The sequence below is a fragment of the Cetorhinus maximus genome, chromosome 9, assembly GCF_964194155.1.
Source record: "Cetorhinus maximus chromosome 9, sCetMax3.hap1.1, whole genome shotgun sequence".
In the NCBI taxonomy this organism is placed as follows: Eukaryota; Metazoa; Chordata; class Chondrichthyes; order Lamniformes; family Cetorhinidae; genus Cetorhinus; species Cetorhinus maximus.
Genome location: NC_135887.1, coordinates 4,236,984 through 4,261,374, shown reverse-complemented (window position 1 = coordinate 4,261,374; position 24,391 = coordinate 4,236,984). Strand labels below are relative to the sequence as shown.

At 46.8% G+C, this 24,391-nt stretch overlaps 1 protein-coding gene across 1 annotated transcript in view; it reads left to right on the top strand.

Moving 5' to 3' along the window:
- The window catches only part of LOC144684323 (ras-related protein Rab-34-like), a 53,952-nt gene that overhangs the window by 25,616 nt on the left and 3,945 nt on the right, over window positions 1-24,391 (top strand). Inside the window, exons 3-7 of the mRNA XM_078547955.1 lie at window positions 6,798-6,863; window positions 7,046-7,147; window positions 12,409-12,473; window positions 19,569-19,620; window positions 23,528-23,609. Coding sequence (XP_078404081.1) covers window positions 6,798-6,863; window positions 7,046-7,147; window positions 12,409-12,473; window positions 19,569-19,620; window positions 23,528-23,609 — 367 coding nt within the window. The remainder of the gene's footprint in view (window positions 1-6,797; window positions 6,864-7,045; window positions 7,148-12,408; window positions 12,474-19,568; window positions 19,621-23,527; window positions 23,610-24,391) is intronic.

The following is a 24,391-nucleotide window of genomic DNA, read 5'->3' as shown; positions in this document are numbered from 1 at the left end:
CTGTGGTCACTAGTGTGACATTGTAAATTTATTTGTGTAGCTTTCTTCCATTCACTCTTTCTAACTGAAAAGAGGTTCGACAAGCAAACTTTTATGATTTGCTCGAAATGCCAAACAGAAAGAAGATCCTCACAATAATATTGCTAACGGATGATCATCAGAGCAGTTAGTAAATATTTATTTTCAGCGGTCCAGGAAATTTTCTGAGGTCTTACTCCTAAGGTGGTGTAAAATATCAGCAAGCAGTGACCTTTGCGGGTGTGTACTTACTATACATTTGTGCCTTTGTGTAAAACTCAATATCTGCATTTTCCCTGCTTTCATCAGAGAATATTCTCAGAAGCACCTCCTTTGCAACCAGTTTGATGGCCCCTGTGTGAGTAAATCATCAGGCCAGGCTTATTATTCATGGGCTGCTCATTTTGGCAACCCACATGGATTCAGCATTAAACACTTCCAGATCAAAATGCAGCATCGCTTAGCACATCTTTGCAAAGTTTTCCATTTCTCAAACCAGCTACCCTTATGACATCTCCGGGTGAGGTTGTGAATGCTGTGGAATTTGCTATCAACATATTATTGTTGAGTTGCACGTGTCTAGTTTCTAACAATGATTCACCACATATTTATGCAATTTGCTATAGAAGTTGGAGCTGTAAACGCCCCTCTGGAAAATTCTAGCAAACTGGTCAAAGATCCCTGAAAGTGCAGAGAGAGGCGATCAAGTACTTGCTTTTAATTTACACTTATTCTACCAGAGATGAAAGACTTTGGCCGGGATTTTTCAGTCCCAACGGCAGTGGGTGTAATGGCGGGCAGGTGGTGGGGAGAGGGGGGGTACAACGGGGCGGGAGCTGAAAAATCGGTTTCCTGCCAGCGAGAAATGATGGTGGGAACGTGTGCAGATCTCCATTCCTGCCAGAGGCATCTTGTTAATGGGATGCAGATGAAGGCCCGACTGAAATTGCTCCCCCCGTCCATTTATCCCTTCTGCCAGCGGGATATTACGCCGGTCCGGAACACGTCTGAACCAACGTGACCTGGACATGTCGAGACTCGCCTGCAGAAGGCCTGGGGCAACTTGCGGAAATTGGAAGATGGAGGTCTCTAGTGACCGTGAACCCTGGAAGTACATGCGACAGTGGGTAGGTGGAGCATCAACCATATCTTCTTATCATGTCCACGGATGGTCTATACATGGCCCAGCCAGAACTGGACACATTTTTGCACCTTGTTGTTGAATTCGGCAACAGTGCAGGGTTCCTCTAGCGATAGGCATTGCAGGAGATGTTGCATAGTCCGTGGCTCAGTTCCACATTCACAAGTTGTCGGGCTGGTTGTATATCCCCCATTTGCTTAGTGACACCTTTGAACAACCTACACCAGTCCTAAGCCTGTTAAGGCACTTCTAGTTTGCTCAGTTGCAATTAGCTCCTGGGGGAAGGCTTTCATCCGGTAGAATTTCCATCGCTGGGGGTTGTTCGAGACTGGCGAGCCGGTCTTTCCACAAGGTGATGCGGGCTTCAGATGGGGTTGATTGTAATGGAACAACACTGTTCATGAAGCTCTTCCTTGACTTTAGGCGGCTGGGTGTAGGTGTATGACCATGTAGATGTTTGATGTAGATCTGATGTTTGACGGAGTCGCTCTTTCTTGCTGGCTACCGTTCTTCTTATATCAGGGGGAGTGATACCCGCCAGGATATATAGGCTGTTGGTGTTTGTTGGTTTTAAACAACCTGTGATAAGTCGGCAGCTTGCATTCAGAACGGCATCCAACTTCTTAGCATGAGTAGATCTTTCCCATGCAGGACAGGCATATTCGGCAGTGGAATATCAACCATATGGATCCCTGCACTGCAGGACCATCCAAGACGTCGATCTTCACACTGCAGGAGCTTCCAGGATGTGGATCTTTGCGCTGCAGGTGATCAGCTGCATGAGGCACCTTTGGACGGCGATGGTCTGTGCTGGGGTGGGGTTGGGGATTAGACAGGGAGGAGACGATTGAAGAGGTGGCGGCGGGTGTGGAGGCCTAGAGGGGGCCGGGGATAGGGGAAAGAGAGAGAAGCTTCGGTGGCCGTGAAATGGGTGAGGTGGTTTATGGAGTGGGAGGGTGGGAAGTGGAATGGTGGAGTGCGGGTGAGGATGTGATGTGCAGGTATGAATGGGCATGGGGCGGCATGTGAATGGGCAAGGGAGGGTGTACAGGTGTGAATGGGCAAGGCAGGTGTGCAGTTGTGAACAGGCATGGGAAGGGTGTGCAGTTGTGAACAGGCATGGGAGGGTGTGCAGGTGTGAACAGGCATGGGAAGGGTGTGTAGGTGTGAATGGGCATGGGAGGGTATGCAAGTGTGAACGGGCATGGGAGGGGTATGCAGGTGTGAACAGGCATGGGAGGGTATGCAAGTGTGAACGGGCATGGGAGGGTATGCAGGTGTGAATGGGCATGGGAGGGTGTGCAGGTGAAAACAGGGTGGCTGGTGTGCAGTCATGAATGGGCGTGGGGGTAGGAGGGGGAAGGGGTTCAGAAAGAGGGGTCTGCGATGTCATTGCATTGAGTACAGGAGCAGGGATGTCTTACTGTAGTTGTACAGGGCCTTGGTGAGACCACACCCGGAGTATTGTGTGCAGTTTTGGTCTCCTTACCTAAGAAGGATATACTTGCCATAGAGGGAGTGCAGTGAAGGTTCACCAGACTGATTCCTGGGATGGCAGGATTGTTGTATGAGGCGAGATTGGGTCGACTAGGCCCTGTATTCACTGGAGTTTAGAAGAATGAGAGATCTCATTGAAATATATAAAATTCTGACAGGGATGGACAGACTGGATGGATGCAGGGAGGATGTTACCTCTGGCTGAGGGGTCTAGAACAATGGGTCACAGTCTCAGGGTACAGGATAGGCCATTTAGGACTGAGATGAGGAGAAACTTCTTCACTCAGAGGGTGGTGAACCTATGGAATTCTCTGCCACAGACTCTGTGGAGGCCAAGTCACTGAATATATTTAAGAAGGAAATAGATAGATTTCTGGCATCAAGGGGTATGGGGAGAGAGCGGGAATATGGCTTTGCGATGTGGATCAGTCATAATCATATTGAATGGCAGAGCAGGCTCGAAGGGCCGATGACCTACTCCTGCTCCTAGTTTCTGTGTTTCTATGAGTCCTGGGGGCATACTGAGGTAATTGTTGATGGGAAGGGATGGTAAGGGTTAAAGGGGACAGTGGGAGCCGGTAGGTGGGAGGGTGAGAGTCTTGCGCTGATGGGTGAAGAGACGCTGAGGGTTCTTGGAGGGCACATAGAAGTAAAATGGAATCCTGGGGGTCAGCAGGATGAGGGGGGCCTTTTCTATTGTCATGGGGGTGGGCTCTCCGTGAAGATAGGGACATGGACATTCACCTGCGTGGGATGGAGGGTGATGGGGGAGGATTGTAGGGTGACTGTATGGAGGTCTAAGGTCACACCAGGGGACTCGATGGTTATGGGGAAGAGGGTGTGGGTTGCGGGGAGAGGTTGGAAAGTGTTGGACTTAACCTGAAAAGTCACACGCACCTTGGCCGCTAGCGACTATCTAGAGCCTTGAGGTGGGGATCTCGAGATGCTGCATGGGAGTTGGGTCAGTGGGGTCGGGTGGAATGAGAGGTCAGCTCAACTGGACAGCTGAAGGAGAACCCCGGCATGTAGTACTGACAATGCTAAGGCATTTCAACAGACGAGCATGTGAAGGTCAAAGGTTCAGTATGCGCTGGAGGCTTCCTGTACATGGTTCGCAAGGGCCCAGGCAAAGATCCTTGTCTCCCTGCACATGATTCTGAGAGACATAGACCCAGCCTGGGGTGTCCTCCTGAAAATGGGGTGGTGGGTGCACAGGCTTAATGACTATGAATCTCAGTTAAACCACATCAGCGAGATAGTCTATTTACAAAAGTGTCATAACATTTAACAATCATAGTGCAACTGTGCAACCACATGTGAAATCATAACTTCTTAATCTTTCGTTTCCTACCACTTCTTCTAGGTGCTCCCCCGAAATCCACAACTGTGGTGGAGGCAGCCTGTTGCCTTGGATGACCTTGGTGGACATCCTCTGGAGGCCTGAGACCTGAAGGACCCCAGCTTACTTTGGCTGTCTGGCTGTGGGGCAGCTGCTCCCTCTGCGGTCACAGAGGGTGAAGCTGAAGGGATCACAGGCAAGGGGGAATTCCAAGGGCTGGGCACCCTCAGAGAGTCCTGAGGTCCCAGGGGTGTCCAACAGATGCTCCCCCTCCCTTTGGGTGCCTGAGAGCCCCTGCCTTACTCCTTGAGGAGAAGGGGTACCTGGAGAGAGGTCGAGGTGCCCTATCCCCTCCCACGTAGCCACAGCAAGATCTCGGCCAAGGGTACAGAGATGGAGTGCAGGTCTGCGCACACCCCTGACAGAAACTTGGCATTCTGCTTGACGAGCGTCTCCATGATGTTCACCATCTTCCCCATGGAGACCTCCAAGCTCACACAAATTGGAACCACTTCATCAGAGAGCAGGCGGACGGACTCCTCCACCTCACATGCTATTCTTTTGAGATTCTCTGTCACCTCTGCCTGATGGTCCCCCGCCTCTTGCAGCATCTCCAGCATCTCATGCAGGGCCAATCCCAGAGGCTCGTCATCTGACTAGGACATCGTCGATGCCTCTTCCCCTGCAGTCCACCAAGTGCCGGTGAGCTTGGCTGTCCCTGCCTGCTGCAGATACATGTCCGTGTGATGACCACTGGAATGTGAAATCCTGCCTGAACTAGATCTCGTACCCACCGAGGTGTGTCTGGGCTGGTGCAGGGTGCAGGTGATGGCTCTACAGGTGCACTTTCTTCCCCCTTCCTAATGTCCTCAGTCCTCTGTGGGCTGGAGGTATTGCTGAACAGGGTTTCTACTTCTGGCCTTCTCCTTTTCCTACTGACACCTGGGTTTCAGGTATCTTTCTCATGCTTCCAGTCTTACAAATAACCCATTGGATTGTGTGCCATGTGATTGATGCACTGCAGGTTGTCTAGAAAGGTTCTGGGGCAGCACCCTCCAGAGCATGAGCCCATGCATATAGAAGGATAAGGCCCACAGAGGCATGTCATTAGCAGTGCTTGCTGGTGTCCTCAACGCCCAACCCCCTTCCCCCCAGACAGCATCTGAGCTCTCTATGTAGAAGGGTCAGGGACTCTCAGTGACCTCTCCACCTGCAGACTAGATGGACTGCAATGGGTCTATGAGGCATTGCTTTATCATGTTGAATTGCTCTTTTATGCATGGGGTGCACGGGGACCCATGTCCGCTCTACCATTCAGTAAGGCGAGAGTGAGCAGTTGAAGGTTCACACCCTGGCATTGCGAACGAGGTCGCTCATCCATTTCCGGCACTGCAGGGCAGTCCTCGGGTGGAGGCCCAGGGCATTGACCACCCTGGCGACCTCCTCCCATGCAGTGTTGGTCACATGGCTCAGCCTCTTCCTTCCATCCTCGGGGTAGAGGACGCCCCCTCCTGGCCTCCACTGCATTGGGCAGCACGTCGGGGGGAAGCGTCACTGAATTCCGGGGCCGGGGCTCCATGGGATCGCCGGGCCATCTCCTCCTCCAACCGGTGGGTTCGTGACAGAGGAGTTGATGTCCAGGTGCCTTTTAAATATGGCGCCCGGATATGATGCCGGGGTGCGTGTCATCCAGCCCCGCTCCGTTGCACAATGCGTTGGGAAACACCCCGACTGCATAATTAATGAGCCCAGCATTGGGTGATTGGGCAGGAATTTGCACTGGGATCCATAGCGGGAAGCACTCCCGGATCCTGCCCTCACCATGGGACTTAGTCCCAGAATGGAAAATCCCGGCCTTTGTGTAATTGCTCAATTAGCACATTGGTATTATCTGTGCTATAAAACAGGAACTGCAGGCGGTTGTTAAGAATTAAAACCTTGGGTGTTGCGATTCAGATAGCCTGGTAGTGAAGTATGGAACTGGAGCCTAGTCTTTATATGCTTGTAAAATTTTATTTACAGAGACACACATTACATATCAAGCACCTCATCATCCAGTGACCACAGGTTTCTGCCTGATCCTCAATGTGTGAACACAGGTGAATCCCCAGTGCCCACCACCTGAATATAATTAAGCGCCCAATTAATGAACAGTTAACTTTGGTGTAGGGGGTAAGGGCTCAAACAGTCCTTACTCTTGCCTGATGTTAAGTGAATAAATACATAGTGTTGGTGATGACTGAAGCACAAACGTTGGTAAAAGGGAGGAGACATTTGGAACTTATTGCATCATTTGCCCTCTTAAACTGTATATGCAAGGTCCACATTGACACTCTAAGGCTTGTCCTGTCATACCATCACATGGGAGCACTGAGGGCCAAGTGTTTCTTCTGAGGGAGAAAATGAGTGGTACACTTTGGTTCACCCTCGTGCCCCTTTCTACAAATTAGTCATACAGCAGCATGGCTCCAGGGCTGTTTTCCCTTATGTGGGGAGAGTGGGCAGCAAAAGCAGATCGAAATCACCTTGTGTAATGAATGAACACACTAATGTGCTCATGTGAAGTATTTGTGCCTACTAATTTAATGAAGACATTATTCCTTTCATTTGCAATGGATCAGTACCTCAGTTAAAATAGCGAGCAAAGAAGCTTCAACATGAACATGACAAAGTGTTCCTTTCAAATATCGGCAGCCTAAAGAGACGGGAAAAATTTCTTCGGTCAAATATAAAAGAAATTAAATAAATGCACTTTTTCATCATTCCTAAGAGATGTGTAAAATAAACCTCTTTTAATTTTAGGTTGAAGATTTCCAAGATTATTGTAGTTGGGGACCTGTCAGTCGGAAAAACGTGTTTAATCAACCGGTAAGTACAGCTCAAAATGGGCCGACAACTGCTTATGAGAAATGAAAACCACTGGTGAAAATAGCAAAAAAGGGCCCAAGTCTGAGACAGAGATTGAGAGCGTCTTGCAGCTTTTATAAACACGTTGCTGTCTGAGATCACATGTATTTCACAACCCTCTGTTCCTCCATGTGCCCTTTTAGGTTCTGTAAGGACACCTTTGACAAGAATTACAAAGCTACTATTGGGGTGGACTTTGAGATGGAGCGGTTTGAAGTGCTGGGAGTTCCCTTCAGTTTGCAGCTGTACGTATGGAGCTGGAGAAGCCTGCTGTGAATATTGAGCCGCCTCTTGTTTGGTTTGCACTGGTTCCGCTGCACAGTCCTTGGATTTAATAACTTTCACAAATATAAATGTTATGTCAGGAGAACACAGGTGAACTGGTGGAGGAGGGCAGATCTGTGACGGGTGAAATTTAATGCAGAGAAGTGTTAAGTGATGCACTTTAGAAGGAAGAATGAGGAGAGGCAATATAAACTAAATGCTACAATTATAAAGGGGATGTAGGAACAGAGACACAAGGGGGTGAACATACATAAATCTTTGAAGATGGCAGGATAGATTGATAAGGCTCATAAAAAAGCAAACAGGATTCTTGGCTTTATAAATAGATGCATAGCATCAAAGCAAGGAAGCTTTTCAGAACATTTATAAGTTACTGGTTAGGCCTCAGTTTGGAGTATTGTGTCCAATCCTGGGCACTATACTTTAGGAAGGATGTCAAGGAGTTGGCGAGAATGCAGATGAGATTAACGAGAATGACATCAGGGATTAGACGGGCTTCAGTTGTGGAGAGACTAGAGAAGATGTGATACTTCACCTTTGGGTTTAGAAGATTAAGGGGATTTCTAATAAAGGTGCCCGAATTTATGATGGGCTTTGATTGAGTACAAAGGGAGAAACTATTTCTACTGGCAGGAGGATCAGTAACCAGAGGACACAGATTTAAGGCAAGTGGCAAAAGAACCAAAGGGTTCTTTTTTATTTTAACCCAGCAAGTTGTTATGATCTGGATTGCACTGCCTGAAAGAATAGTGGAAGCAGATTCAATAGCAGCTTTCAAAAAGGAATTGAGTAAATGCTTGAAAAAATGAAAAAAAGAATGCATCTCATAGGGGAAAGAGCAGGGGGAATAGGACTAACTGGATAGGTCTTTCAACGAGCAAGCACCATCACAGCGGGCTGAATGGCCTCCTTGTGTGCTCTATGATTCTGTGAGACGCGGGGTGGAATTTTACAGCAGCATCGTGGCAGGCGTGGGCCTGTAAAATGTAGTGAGCCATTCAAAAATCCATTGACTTCAGCAGGACCGTAAAATCCCAGCGGTGTAAAATTCCGCCCAGGCAGTCTGAGTGTTCAATTAGTGGATCACTGGGCTACAGTTGAGGAAGCCTGAAGTTGAAATGCAGCCAGATTCAGATGCCCTCTCTGGGTAGGTTCTGTCAGTTAAAGCAATTGGAGTGCACTGTAGTGGCAAAACGCTCCATCTCTGGGTGGAAGATGTTCGCAGCTAAAGCTGATAAAGGCCGGCAGTGAGCTTGAAAGGAAGGTTGCAGCTCACACTGTGTCTGCCTGAATGAAGCCTGTGATCGGGAAAGGAGAGGAGATAAAATGATTGTTTGAGCAACTTCATATTTTCATCTCAATCTGTCAGGAACAAACAATGTCCGTGTTCAGGGTTCAGTTGATCGGTAAAGAAACAAGCCAGTTGGCCTTTGGAGTCAGGTTGTATAATTGCTTGTCTAAACCATACCGCATCTGGAAGTAAGCTCACTCAGACCTGCTGTAACTCCTTGGGCAGAGCTACTTGGGTCGCACCGTGTTAAGAATAGGTTTTTATGCTCTGACCATGGCTCATTGAGGTGGAAGATCAGCAGTTTGATCCTGGTCTTTGTGAGTTAGCTCACCTCAACCAGGGCAGTGTCAGGGATCCTGCACTTTCTCTAAGCGCCTAGAATTAGAAAAAGGAAAACTGGCCAGAATTCCCAATCGTGATTGCTACTCAGTGACCCAAATCATTCAGTGACCATGAATCAGTGTTAGTAACCCCTGATCAGCATTTAGTGATCCTGATCGGTATTCATTGACCTATGATCAATATATTGTGACCGCTAATATTCAGTGACTGCAGATGAGTATTTGGCATTCCCAGCGACCTCTGATCAACACATAATAATGACCTCTTATTAGTATTCAGTGATTTCTGATTGGTACTCGGTAGCTGCCTCAGGGAGCTGAAGATTTAGAAAATCAGAAATAAAAAAAACTCAGCAATGTTAAAAACGTGTCCCCTCTTGTGACTCTGTCACATTAGCAGAAACACGTTATCAATGAAATTTTAACATTTTTATTTAATTTTTAATTGCTTTTGGACATCTCACCTCACCCATGGATGAGGTTTCCTAAAAAATCCAAAGGCCGCTTGGCCTTTTTGCCCACCCACCAACCATAAGGTTGGACAGGCAGCGAAAAATTTCACTCAATTATAACTTTAATGGCCTTAATAGGCCTGTTCGTTGTCGGTGGTCAGGCTGCCAACTCCCGCGGGCGCCCGCCGACTGAAATATCACGCCTCAGCTTACACTCGAGCGGGTCGGGCGGGCACGCCCACTCAGCGCACATGTCTGCCCCAGGGTTCTGACATTTCAAGCAGCCATGGGGTGGGAATCATACCAGCCCTGAGAAAGTGGGTCTGGAGATAGGAGGCAAGGAGAAATTTGAAAAGATGCGCTCTGGGTTGGCATCCCAACGCATTCCTGCCTCCGTGCGCTTATGCCAACTAAAAGCGGCACTGGCTGCCTGCCCAGCAGTGGGTGTGCAAATAATTAGGTTAATTGGCAGGCAATCTGGAACAGAGTAATCTTGTGAACGGTGCCTGTGTTTTCCTGCAGTGTCAACTCTCCCAGCAGGTGAAAGGAGGCAGCCTGACAGCGGGAAGCCAAAGCTTCGGTCCGTTCAGGCTGTGGAGGAGCCCACTTGTCAATCCATCAGCCCGGCCCTCAGCAGCTCTGCCACTGGTCCCACAACACGGGCTGCCAGCCTCCATCGCAGGTGCTCACAATGTCCGGCACTCCTTCCCTGAGGAACTCACCGGCCCCCCTTAGTTGACCGGTGAACACAGGGGCGGCCTTTTGTTTGGCCACTTCCTGTCAGATTGCCCCAGTCAGGGCACCTCTGATCCTTTGTGGGGTCAGGACTCAGAAATGGTCCCAACGCCTGAAAATATTCAAAGAACAGTCAATTCTGGCCATGGTGTATATCCCCAAACTATATCATGAAAATGAGCCCTCATGAGGGCTTCCAGTGTACTGGCTTTATAAGCACATTGAGAAAAACTAGAGAGAGAGAGAGATAGACTCTGTTCTGAATTTGGGGAAGTGAGATCATGCAGTGGGGCGGAAGACAAAGGAAAACAGACCGAGGGGTGTGAAAGAAGAGAGAAACCCAATTTACAGTAGGGGATATGGGAGTAAGTGCTATTGTTCTGAGATACCCTGTTCCCAGAGAGAGAAATTTATTTTGAAAGAAAATATTTGTTCCCTCAAAGCTGTGCTAAGGGCAGTGCCACACCTATGTCAGCTACGTGGGCATCTGTGCTGAATGTGGTTGTGAGTGCATGTGTAAAAGTGCTGGATTTTATGGGCGCTGCAGTCCCTGTGCCCCTGGCTAAGAAGCCTGTGAGTGGGGGTGCCTGCCAGACAGCTGCCCTAAAGCAATTTAACAATGGAAGCAGCATTAATTGCTTCAAGGCAAGACTTACGTGCCTCTCTCTCACTCTCTCTCTCTCTCTGAGAGGAAACCCCACCTTAGGGAGCTTGCCAGCCAATCCGATGACGGCCGCTCTATAGTCACAGCAGCGCCAGCCAGGGGCAGTGGGCAGGGCTGGGACTACAGGCAGTCCTGCCATGCCAAGGAGCCCACGGGTCCTAGGCCTGGGGTCTCGGTGAGGCAGGGAACAAGGGGGTTAGGGTGCTGAGTTTGAGAGCCCAGTGGGTGGGTGAAAGGGGGAATGACCTTGGGGTTTCCCTGATGGGCCCAGAGGGCAGATATAAGTCGGCCACCCCACCTTGCCTGACTGCAGCTCAGCTTTCGCATGGCATGGGCCTCTCCCATCTGCGGATCAAATATTAACGACGTTGGGATGAGGCCCTTTAGTGGTCATTAATTAGCCATTTAAGGGCTTCAATAGGCCCAAGATTCGATGGGCTGCCCAACGCCTCCCCTGCCCCCGGCTAAACTTCAGATAGGTCAGGGGCAGGCAGATAGGTGACAGGAAGGCCCCTCCTTCTGGATTTTCCATGTCCGCCTGCCTTCAAACCCACTGCGGGGAGAGCATAAGATCCAGCCCAAGGTGTCAGTCCAAGAGGAGTTTACCTGCTCTCAGAATATCATCCAGTATGCAGCATAACTTGGGGGGGTGGTGGAGCACCTGATGCAGCAATGAGGTCCAGATGTGCAGCCAATCAACAGGCCAAAAACATGACCCTAAAAAAGAACACTGTGGTCTGACCTATGACAACATTGTAACACTGAGTGTTGTGTACTTTTTCCTCACCTATTTTGAGTGTATAATTGGAATGGCTTTCCAACTCCTCTTCTCAACCAATGCTTTTCCATGTATTTGGTATGAAGACCTAATTGCAGGAAATGTTTTGTTTATTTTTTAAGAAGTTTTCAGTAGCGATGTCTTGTCCAGCAGTGAAGAAAAATGGAGCCACAATGATTGGTTAGATATGGGATTAGGGCAGTAGGGCTAGTGCCAGGTAGGTGGGCTGTGGGTCTGGGTAGAAGCCCGAGTCTGACTGTTAAAGACGTGACAGAAGTGTTGAGCTTGAAGCAAGTCAGCGCAACCCAAACTCAATAAGGTAACTTAGTGTCTCTGGGCTCTCAGAGAAGAGGCTCAATTGATAGACTGCATGTTGCACACTGCAATTCTGATTCACAGACTGGTGCTCCCATTGAACAGGTCTTTGCTGGGAGCACAGGATCGCTGACATTACCTTAGAGTGACTCTGTGGCAGCGGCCGAGGGTGGTAGGGAGAGATGGCTCAGAAGACAAGTAAATGGAGTTAAGATATAGAACAGCCTTGATCTAGTTGAATGGTGGTCTAGGCTCGAGGGGCTGAATGGGCTACTCCTGTTCCTATGTTTCTAGAGTGCATAACTGTCAGTAAAGTTACCCTTAGTGCACCTTTTTTTTTTATCTGCGAGAGGCTGAGGAGCTGAAGACGCAGAGATCCAGAAAATGAGATAAGTATAAGAGAGGCATTTGCGAGAGAAAGAGAGGAAGACACAAACAAGTTCAGCTTGAGAGAGATCCACATAACCGGTTACATGAAGGGATGAATTGAAAAACTGTGAGAATCACTGTGGGACATCAGCTAGTTTGTCATAAATTATGGGATTTAGATTTTATGAAGGAACACTTAGATACAGGGTGAATTGTGCTGTATAAATTATAATAATACTGAAATAAATCTGAAATTCTATGCATATTTTCTAATAGATGGGACACAGCAGGACAGGAGAGGTTCAAATGTATTGCTTCCACATACTACAGAGGAGCACAAGGTACGAGCTTCATTTTTTAACAACATCAGGTATCTGGTAACAATGCTGTTTTATTGGCCAACACATAATCCAACTTCAGAACACTTCTGAGGGAGTGCTGGTTTTGTGCAGATGCTGTCTTTCAGGTGAGATATTCAACTAAGGCCTGATCTGCCTATAAAAGATGCCCGTGGCACTATTTAGAGAAAAGCAATGGATTCGCCTGGTCTCCTGGCCAATATTTAATGTCACCAAAGCAAACCAGTCATCCTGCCGTTCATTTCCTTTGCTATTTGTAAGATGCTGCAGGTTAGCTGCTACATTGCCTGCGTGACATTAGTCACTGCACTTCCAAGTAATTCATTATGTGAAGCACCTTGAGACATTTCAACATGCCTAGGTGCTATTTAAGTGCAGGAATAATTGTTTTTTATTGCACATATTCTAATTCTGTTTTCGAATTTCACCATTTTGGGCAAGGAGCCAGAGAACTCCATAAGCTTTACATTTTTAGACCTTCCAAAGATAACAAGCCCTCCTTCACCCCACCAAAGCCCACCCTGCAACATGTCCTCTCACTGTTAGCCTTCTCCTCCCCTCCCCAGGTGAAGTGCAATCCTCCCTCAAAATAATATAACCATGAAACATCTTCTGGGCCATCTGTCAGTTGGAAAGTTATAGTGTACCTCTGGAGCTTGGAGGTAATGAGACACTCTTCCTACAAGACTCAAGACATTGATCCCCCTACACACCCATACCACTCCCAAGAGGATAACAATGGGCCAACTCAGAATGGATTCACAAGCAAACAACAGTCCCACACTAATGTCTCTCAAACAGTGACAATACAACCTGGGTGACTCACAACAATAGCTAGCATTTATATAGCACCTTTAACATAGCAAAAAGTCCCAAGGTACTTCACAGAGATGAATTTGACACCAAGCTATATAAGGAGACATTAGAGGAGCATAAGTATCTCAGAGGATTGTAGGGCTGGAGGAGCTAACAAGACAGGGAGAGATCCACTGGGGGATTTGAAAACAAGGTTGAGAATTTTAAAATTGAGGCATTGGTCAACCAGGAGCCAATGTAAGGTCAGAGAGCACAGGGGGATTGGACTTCTTTCTAAGTGGACTGAGCCCTAGATATACTCTGACTCAGCTTGGCTATTGTCAAATGGTCTTGACTCTCCAAAAAGCACGTTGTCTAATGTACCTATTCTCAGCAACCCTAGTGTATCATACTGTGAGAATCATGCTAAACTTCCTACAACAGTGACTACACTTCAAAAAAGTTCATCATTGGCTGTGAAGCACTTGGAGACGTCCATAGTCATGAACAATACTAAATAAATATAGTGTTAAGCGTGATGGAATAAGATTGTAGTGATTTCATGAAATAACTGGCTGTATTCTTTCTTCATGAACATAAAACATGCAGCACTATTCTGTGGTAGGGAACAGATTCAATGTCACCTTTTTTCATGTGCCAAGTTTCAATCTCATCTGGGGTGGCTATGAGGAAAATTCTATGTTGGGATGGTTGGTGCTGCCCTTGTCAGTGGTGGGAAGTTACAAAGTAACATCAGTAGATATCACTCTGTCAGAGTAGAGAAGTGGGAAGAAAAAGAAATAAAAATTTTCTCAGCCATTGCTGTCTGGGCTTAGGTTGGGACTGAAGTTGGGAATCTTATTCTAGTGACAGTAGACACCAATATACATGTCTGCTGTGACAATGAAACAGTTGTGATTCTTCTGTCTCAGAGCACATCGCCTCTGGAATGAAAGCTCAAGTATCTGACACAATGTTAAGTTTTCCATTTGTTTTATTCTGTAATTAGCAAGCACTCTGGTAAGGCTCCCCAGATTTGCAAAAGAAAGATTACCCTTGGAGTTCTGTCTCTACTAGAAATACTAATTGGGGCCAAGGTCTTCAGCTGGGGAATCAGAAAATGGAGTCAGAACCAGTTTTCCCTGGCAGTGGTTGTGGGGGCAAATCATCCAAGTGACTTAAAGCCAAACAAAATGAAAATCAGGAGTGGTGTACAACAGCTGGTGGTTTGCTATGAGCCTAATTCGCCCTATTGGGGAAGACCAGTGACATCGCCTATAACTTTATCCTGGAGTATTCCTTTAACAAGGGCCCACCCTCATGACAAGCCAATCTTACTTCTCACTGAATCATTGGGTGATGTGAGGAAGCTTTACTCTTAACATGGGAATATAAAAACATACAAATTAGGAGCAGGAGGCCATTTGGCCCTTTGAGTCTGCTCTGCCATCAATAAGATCATGGTTTATTTGGTTGTGGTCTCAGCTCCACTTTCCTGTCTGCCCCCCCATAACTCTTGACTCCCTTGTCTATCAAAAATCTGTCTAACTCAGTCTTCAATAAATTCAATGACCCAGCTTCTACTTTCTTTCTGAGTCACAGACTGACGACCCTCTGAGAGGAAACATTTTCCCCTCATCTCCATCTTAAAAGGGAGACGTCTTATTTTTAAACCGTGTCTCCTAGTTCTACTCTCCCCCACAAAAGGGATAATCTTCCTGGTATCCACCCTATCAAGTCCCCGCAGTATCTTATACGTTTCAATAAGTTCACCTCTTACTCTTCTGAAATCCAATGGTAAAGGCCTGTACATACTTTCTTCATAAACGCAATCCTTTTTTTTTTATTCATTCATGGGATGTGGATGTTGCTGGCAAGGCCAGCATTTATTTCCCATTCCTAATTGCCCTTTTACAAGGTGGTGGTGAGCTGCCTTCTTGAAACGCTTCAGTCCATGCGGTGTAGGTACATGCACAGTGTTGTTAGGGAGGGACTTCCAGGATTTTGACCCAGCGACAGTGAAGGAACAGCGATATATTTCCAAGTCATGATGCTGAGTGGCTTGGAGGGGAACTTCCAGGTGGTGGTGTTCCCATGTGTCTGATGCTCTTGACCTTCTAGATGGTAGTGGTCATGGGTTTGGAAGGTACTGCCGAAGGAGCCTAGATGAGTTCTTGCAGTGAATCAAGTAGATGGTACACACTGCTGCTACCGTTTGGTAGTGGAGGGAGTGAATGTTTGTGGATTGGGTGGGCTGCTTTGTCCTGCATGGTGTCAAGCTTCTTGAGTGTTGTTGGAGTTGCACTCGTCTAGGCAATTGGGGAGTATTCCATCTCACTCCTGACCTGTGCCTTGTAGATTGTGGACAGGCCTTGGGGAGTCAGGAGGTGAGTTACTTGCCACAGGATTCCTAGCCTCTGACCTGCACTTGTAGCCACAGTGTTTATATGGCTAGTCCAGTTCAGCTTCTGGTCAATGGTAACCCTCAGGATGTTGATAGTGGGGGATTCAGCAATGGTAATGTGATTTGAATGTCAAGGGGTGATGGCTAGATTCTCTCTTGTTGGAGATGGCCATTGCCTGACACTTGGGTGGCGCGAATGTTACTTGCCACTTGTCAGCCCAAGCCAAGATATTGTCCAGGTCTTGCTGCATTTGGACATGGACTGCTTCAGTATCTGAGGAGTTGTGAATGGTGCTGAACATTGTGCAATCATCAGCGAACATCCCCACTTCTGACCTTATGATGGAAGGAAGGTCATTGATGAAGCAGCTGAAGATAGTTGGGCTGAGGGCACTCCCCTGAGGAACATCTGCAGTGATGTCCTGGAACTGAGATGATTGACCTCCACCAACCACAATCACCTTCCTCTCTATTAGGCATGACTCCAACCAGTGGAGAATTTTCCCCCTGATTCCTATTGACTCCAGTTTTGCTAGGGTTCCCTGATGCCACACTTGGTTAGTCACTCTCACCTCACCTCTTGAGTTCAGTTCTTTAGTCCATGTTTGACCAAGGCTGTAATGAGGGCAGGAGCTGAGTGATCCTTGCAGAATCCAAACCGAGCGTCAGTGAGCAGGTCATTGCTAAGCAAGTGCCACTTGATAGCACTGTTGATGACCCCTTCCATCACATTACTGACGATCGAGCGTAGGCTGATGGGGCGGTAATTGGCCGGGTTGGATTTGTCCTGCTCTTTGTGTACAGGACATACCTGGGCAATTTTTCACCTAGCTGGGTAGATGCCGGTGTTGTAGCTGTACTGCAACAGCTTGGTTAGGGGTGTGGCAAGTTCTGGAGCATAAGTCTTCAGCACTATTGCTGGAATATTGTCCGGGCCCATAGCCTTTGCAGTATCCAGTGTTTTCACTTGGAGTGAATCGAATTGGCTGAAGACTGGCATCTGTTATGCTGGGGACCTCTGGAGGAGGCCGAGACGGACCATCCACTTTTTGCAAATGCTTCAGTCTTATCTTTTGCACTGATATGCTGGGCTCCTCCTTCATTGAGGATGGGGATATTTGTAGAGCCTCCTCCTCCATTGAGTTGTTTAATTGTCCACCACCATTCAAGGCTGGATATTGCGGGACCGCAGAGCTTAGATCTGATCCATTGGTTGTGGAATCTTTTAGCACTGTCTATCATTTGCTGCTTATGCTGTTTGGCACGTAAGTAGTCCTGTGTTGTAGCTTCACCAGGTTGATGCCTCATTTTCAGGTATGACTGGTCCTGCTCCTGGCATGCCCTCCTGCACTCTTTATTAAACCAGGGTTGATCGCCTGGCTTGGTGAGCGGGGGATATTCTGAGCTATGAGGTTACAGATTGTGGTTGAGTACAATTCTGCTGATGCTGATGGCCCACAGCGTCTCATGGTTGCCCGGTTTTGAGTTGCTAGATCTGTTCGAAATCTATCCCATTTAGCCCGGGGTTAATGCCACACAACATGATGGAGGGTATCCTCAATATGAAGGTGGGACCTCATCTCCACAAGGACTGTGCAGTGGTCACTGCTACCGATACTGTTATGGACAGATGCATCTGTATACCTCAGGTTGGTGAGGATGAGGTCAAGTATGTTTTTTTCTCTTGTTGTTTCCCTCACCAACTGCTGCAGACCCAATCTAGCAGTTATGTCCTCTTGGACTCGGCCAGCTCAGTCTGTAGTAGTGCTTCCAAGCCACTCTTGATGACGGACATTGAAGACGCCCACCCAGAGTACATTCCGCACTCTTGCTTCCTCCAAGTGGTGTTCAACATGGGGGAGTGCTAATTCATCAGCTGAGGGGGCCACGGTACGTGGTAATCAGCAGGAGGTTTCCTTGCCCAGGAGACTTCATGGGGTCTGGAGTCGATGTTGAGGACTCCCAGGGCAACTCCCTCCTAACTGTATACCACTGTGCCCCTACCTCTGCTGGGTCTGTCCTGCCAGCGGGACAGGATATACCCAGGGATGCTGATGGTGGTTGGCTATTACTTGACTAGTCTGTGAGAAAGCTCTAGACCCCAGATGTTAGTAAAGAGAACTTTGGGGGGTTGACAGGGCTGAGTTCGTCTTTTCTGGTGCCTAGCTTGATGCCAGTGCATCCGGTTTCATTCCTTATTGACTTTTTTTTAGCGGTTTGATACAACGAGGCTTGCTAGGACATTTCAGAGGGTATGTAAGAGTCAACCACATGGCTGTGTGTCTGGAGTCACATGTAGGCCAGACCAGGTAAGGACGGCAGATTTCCTTCCATAGACTAATGAAAGGACATTAGTGAACAGATGGGTTTTTATGACAATCGACATGGTTTCATGGTCATCATGAGAATTTTAATTCCAGATATTTTATTGAATTTAAATCCCATGTTGGGATTCGAACCCAGGTCCCCAAAGCCCACTGCCCTGGGTGCCTGGATTACTAGTCTAGTGACAATATCGCTACGCCACCACCTGCCCATATCCCAGGAATGAGTTGAGTGAAGCTTCTCTGAACTGCTTCGAAAGCAATTATATCCTTTTTCAAATAAGGAGACCAAAACTATACGCAGTACTCTGGATGTGGGGCTGGATTTTATGTGCCCCAACCGGGTGTGCTTTAGTTGGGAGGGAGCATGTAAAATAGGTTGAGTGACTAGCCCACCACCTTGCAGCCCACCCCTGAATTCACACCCATAATGTGCTAGGTGGGCGGGTGCCAAACACGGCGGCCTTCCCGCTATTTGTAAATAAATAATCAAGGGTCATTTAGACTTGGTAACAAGCCTATTGACCTGAATAATTCGCTGCCATAACACAGTTGGTGTGGGCAGTCGGGTGAGAGTGGGTATGCCGTTTTTAAAGGCCAGTATGAACGAAGGTGGGAAGGAAAGGGAGGGGAGGGGCACCTCAACTTGGGGGTGGGGGTGGGGGGCTGCCCTGCAAACATTGGGGGCACCCACCCACACTGGGGCTGTCATGTTCCCCTTCAGCCTTCTTGCTGTAGCCCCAGCAGCGCCCACGTCTCAGCTCTGCCGCTGCCAGGCACAGTGCAACTGGAGACCAATCACATTGGCCGGCAGCTCCTGAGTTAGGGGTGGAAATCCCACTCTCGACCAATTTAGTCAACCCGCAGTGTGTTATGGCTGCAGGGAGGGCTGGCATGGAGTGAGTTGGCTTCTGGCCGACTTTACTTCTGGAGAGGTGGCAATCAATTCAGTCTCCCGTGAAATGCAGCCCCTGGTCTCACCAAGGCCTTGTACGGCTGCAGTAAAACTTCCCTACTTTAATATTCCATTCCTCTTGCAATAAATGCCAACATTCCATTTGCCTTCCTAATAATTTCTGTACCTGCTTACTAACATTTTATGATTCATTTACCAGGACACCCAGATCCCTCTGTAGCACTGAGTTGGGCAGCCTTTCTTCATTTATGTAGTATACTGATTTTCTGATCTTCCTGTCAAAGTGGACAAATTCACATTTTCCCACACCAAACGCTATCTGCCAAATTTTGCCCATTCACTTAACCTATCAAAATCACTTTGTTGACTCTTTACCTCCTTTTGACAACTTATTCTCTTACCTACCTTGGTGTCATCAGCACGTTTAGCAACCATCATTCAGTCCCTTTATCCAAGCCATCGATATAGATTGTTATAGATAGATAAACTATAATTGACACATTTGTCAGTTAGACTGTTTGTTTTTTCCAGATCCCATTTACGATTAGTTTTTTTAATATTCACTTGAACATATTTTGTTAACCACTCCATTTTCAGTTCTATGAAATAATAATTATAATGCAATCTCTTTTTTTCAGCAATAATAATTGTATTTGACGTCAATGACATAGCATCACTGGATCATGTAAAGTAAGTAGCCAAAATTAGGATCTTGCTTTATCTATCATTTCATAAAGAAACCTGCAAAACAATCCATGCTATTGCTTCTAAAAATTTCAGTGCATTTCCCTTTCACATTTGGATTCTTGAACTTGAGATAATCACTGCTCAGTCTGGTGTGCTTACTTTAATGGTAATAAGGAAGACATTGAGTTCCCAATCACAACCTTTAAACACAGTTGAGAACAGGAGAGTGTTAACACCTTGTCTATTACATTGTTGGTAATATAATTGACATTAACAAACCTTAAGGTTAAGAGAAACAGATCGGTAGGGTGGTGCATGGCACCAGAAGCACGGAGCTCCTCCATGGGAAGGAAGGGAAATATTGGTTGTATCGAAAGTTAATATGCTTCAAAAGTATTTAATTGGCTGTAAAGTGCTTTGGGACACCCCGGACTTGTGAAAAGCCCTGTGTCAATGTATGTCCTGTTTTCTCAACATAGCGGGAGCCTCCTTCTCAAAATAGGAACAAAAGTAAATGCTAAAAAAGAAAAAAGAAGGAAAGAGAAAAATATAAAGACTTTTTCAAATAACTTCATTTTGCATGCAGTAATTGAGTCTTCTCTGTTAATAGAATCCAAGCCAGTTAGTGAAGCTGAAATCAAGACACAGAGCCCTCCTACTACTCCATCCAGTGTCCCAGCTATCCCCTATTTATATGTGCTCAAAGACAATTAATACCCATCATCTGTTTCTCTTAACCTTAAGGTTTGTTAATGTCAATTACATTACTACCAGTGTAATAGACAAGATGTTAACACACTTCTGTCCTCAACTGTGTTTAAAGGGTGACAGTTGCACCAAAGATAGACCACCAGCAGCTTGATTTATGTATAGCTAATAACGGGTTTTATCCATTGTCAGGGTCAAGAAAAAGAATGGGAATGCCATGAAGGGTGGGAGGTTAAACAAAAGGCAGATTGCATCTCAAAATTCACACCTGTCACATAAATTTCCTGTTTATTTGTTACTGGCATAGTCCAGAAGGCAGGAATTTTGCTTTAAAATTGCCTAGCAGCTGCATTTGCAAACCTGATCTTCTACAACCCAGTTTTTAAAAAAATTCTTTCATGGGATCTGGGCATCGCTGGCTAAGCCAACATTTATTGCCCATACCTAATTGCCCTTAAGAGGGTGGTGGTGCTGAGCCTTTGCCTTGAACCGCTGCAGTCCATGTAGTGTAGGTACACCCACAGTGCTGTTAGAAAGGGTGTTCCAGGATTTTAACCCAGTGACAGTGAAGGAACGGCGATATATTTCCAAGTCAGGACAGTGTGTGGCTTGGAAGTGAACTTATAGGTGGTGGTGTTCCCATCTATCTGCTGCCCTTGTCCTTCAAGATGGTAGAGGTTGCAAGTTTGGTAGATGCAGTCAAAGGAGCCTTGGTGAGTTGCTGCAGTGCATCTTGTATATTCAACTCAGTATTGGCGATGAAATCTTGCCCTGAGTTAAACAAGGCTCTTGGCTTATTTTACGCTGTGAAGAAGAATATTAAAGACATAGATGGAAAGGGAAAGCACCAAGGTCACACTCAGTCACTTTTAAAAAAAATCATGCTTGGGATGTGAGCATCTCTGGCAAGGCATGCGTTCATCACGCATCCTTAATTACCTTTGAACTGAGTATTTTGCTAGACCATTTCAGAAGACAGTTAAGAGTACTGCGGGTCTGGAGTCGCATGTAGGCCAGACCAGATAAGAACAACAGGGGCAGAATCTCCCCCCCCTTTGGGGGGGGTTGTGCAGGGGCGCACAGGAGCAGGCACGAACCCAATCGGCGCCCCCAATTGGGTCTGCGCCGCCATTTTACATGGGAGCCCGCCCAGCGTGATGTGCGACCGGAAGCGCTGAGCGCTCCCTGTGCGGGCAGTGGGTGATTCCCTGAGTCGTGGCCTGCGCTCTTTATGGTTTAAACATTTAAATAAAGAAATTAAAAACTTTTAAAACATGTCCCCTCATGGGACAGTGTCACACGAGCTGGGACATATCAATAAATTTTTAAAAAAATTTTTTATTGAATTTTAAAACATTTCATGAAACCTCATCCCGCCCGTGGATGAGGTTCCATGAAAAATGCGAAGGCCGCCTGGGCTCTTCGCCTGCCCGACAGCCTTAAGGTTGGACGGGCAGCTCTTTTATTAATTCAATTAGTTTTTAACAGGCCGTAATAGGCCTTTGACAGTTCGGTGGGCACACAGCCGATCCGAAAATTCTTCCCCAGATTTCCTCCCTGGAAGGCTTTAATGAACCAGATGGGTTTTCACAACAACTCAGTAGTTTCATAGTCATTATTAATAAGATTAATATTTTATTTCAGATTTATTAATTAATTGAATTTAAATTCCTCCAGCGGCTATGCTGGGACTTGAACTTGTGTCTCTTGCATTTCCATTCTTTGAACCCTGGGTGCAGAGGCCGCCTGTTAGACGGGTGCCCAGTGTTCTCTTCACAGCAGTGGGTGGGAGCACAATTTCTGTTTTGAATCTGGGCCTGTGCAAGTGCTAATGGAACATACCCTCGCACAGTGGAAGAGGAGAGCCCAGAGTTTAGCTTTTGAGAGCAGCACAGAGGTTACACGCATCTGCACCTAAACCAGACCTTGCGACCCTGATAGCTAAACTCCAGCTCCTGTATTTAAGCAGCTCCAAGGCAAGAGGGTTAGCTGTAATCATGTACACCCTCATGGGTGATGGATGACCTACACCTCCTTGGCATAGTGGTATTGTCAATGGACTGGTATTCCAGAGACCCAGGGTCATGCTCTGGTGACCTGGGTTTGTATCCCACCATGACAGATGGTGAAATTTGAATTCAATAAAAATCAGGGCTTAAAAGACTGATGATGATCATAAAACCATTGCTGATTGTTGTAAAAACCCATCTGGTTCACTAATGTCTTTTAGAGATGGAAATCCTGCCCTTATCTGGTCTGGCCTAGATGTGACTCCAGACCCACAGCAATGTCGTTGACTCTTAAATGCCCTCTGAACAAGGGCAATTAGGGATGGGCAATTAATTAATTTTAACAAACCCTAAACAACTAGGGCACAGAAGTTATACACATAAAGTTTACAAGTCTGATGATTCGATTTGAAATCCCAAGTTTTTGGTACTTCAGATGTTTGAAGCTGGGAATCCTGCGGTGCGTAACTCACCTCCTGACTCCCCAAAACCCGTCCACCATCTACAAGGCACAAATCAGGAGTGTGATGAAAACTTGCCTGGATGAGTGCAGCTTCAACAACACTCAAGACGCTGGACACCATCCAGGACAAAGCAGCCCCGCTTGATTGGCACCCCATCCACAAACATTCACTCCCTCCACCACTGATGCCCAGTGGCAGCAGCGTGTACCATCTACAAGATGGAATTCACCAAGCCCCCTTAGGCAGTACCTTCCAGACCCACGACCACTACCATCTAGAAAGACAAGGGCAGCAGGTACATGGGAACATCACCACCTAGAAGTTCCCCTCCAAGCCACTCACCATCCTGACTTGTAAACGTATCGCCATTCTTTCACTGTCACTGGGTCAAAATCCTGGAACTCCCTCCTAACAGCGCTGTGTATTGCTACACCACATGGACTGCAGCTGTTCAAGTAGGTAGCTCACCGCCACCTTCTCAAGGACAATTAAGGGGATAGGCAATAAATGCTGGCCCAGCCAGCGAAACCCACATTCTGTAAATGAATAAAAAATAAACATGGTTTCCACAGAAATAAACAATGTGACACAATAACAAATATTTCAACACATCAAAACTACCTTTCAGATTAAAAACTCAAAATCAGCCATGGAGCATAGTTATTTTCAGTTCTAACTGTTGTCACCTGTAACCTTTTGATAATTGTTTCTGTGCTTTTTGTTCCTCAGACAATGGTTGAGAGATGCCCTTAAAGAAAATGATCCTACCTCTGTACTATTGTTCTTAGTTGGGACTAAGAAAGACCTCAGTGTAAGTAGCATCTGCCTCTTCTTGGCAGACAATGTATTAAAATGGAGAGATAATTGGTTTCATTTCCTGTATTTCAAAGCTTAAATATTGAAAGTTCGGACTTCATGCGCTCTAAGAGCCTAGGAATAGGAGTAAACCATTCAGCTCCTGTCTGCCATTTATTAGGACCATCACTGATCTGGACCTCAACTTTATTAGCCAACTTACAAATATCTATCAATCTCCGTATTCAAAGTTTCAATTAACACAGCATCCACAACCCTTTGGGGAAGAGAATTCCAGATTTTCACACCCTTGTGTGTTGTCGCTCCTTCTAGTTTTTGATGGACGATTATTTTTACTACTTTAAATTTATGATTTTTGGTCTCCTTATCCTGCCTTGTTTATTCAAAGTGATATTTAAGGTTTTATTTTAGGATTGCATTAAGCCAGGAGGAGCGGGATTACTCTGTCAGGGCCCACCAGGAAATTCCCTACCCCAGGCTTCCCTCACCTCCCACCTTTTACACCAATCGGATTTGCTCCATGGCCACTTATCTAAAGTCAGGAAACATTCCTACAGGTTCCTGGGGATGGGCTCACAACCCACATGATTTTAACAGCCCTGAGGGGCTGCCTCCCACAGACTCCTCAGCCATGTTCATTGGGAAGCCCCAAAAGGGGGTATGCTAATGAAAGCCGTCACTTAGAATTGGCCAAGCCTCTCAGTTGGCCTGACCACTCGCTAGGCCTTATTCCAGCCTGGGAGTTAAAATCGATCCCCCTTTGACACTTTGGGTGGG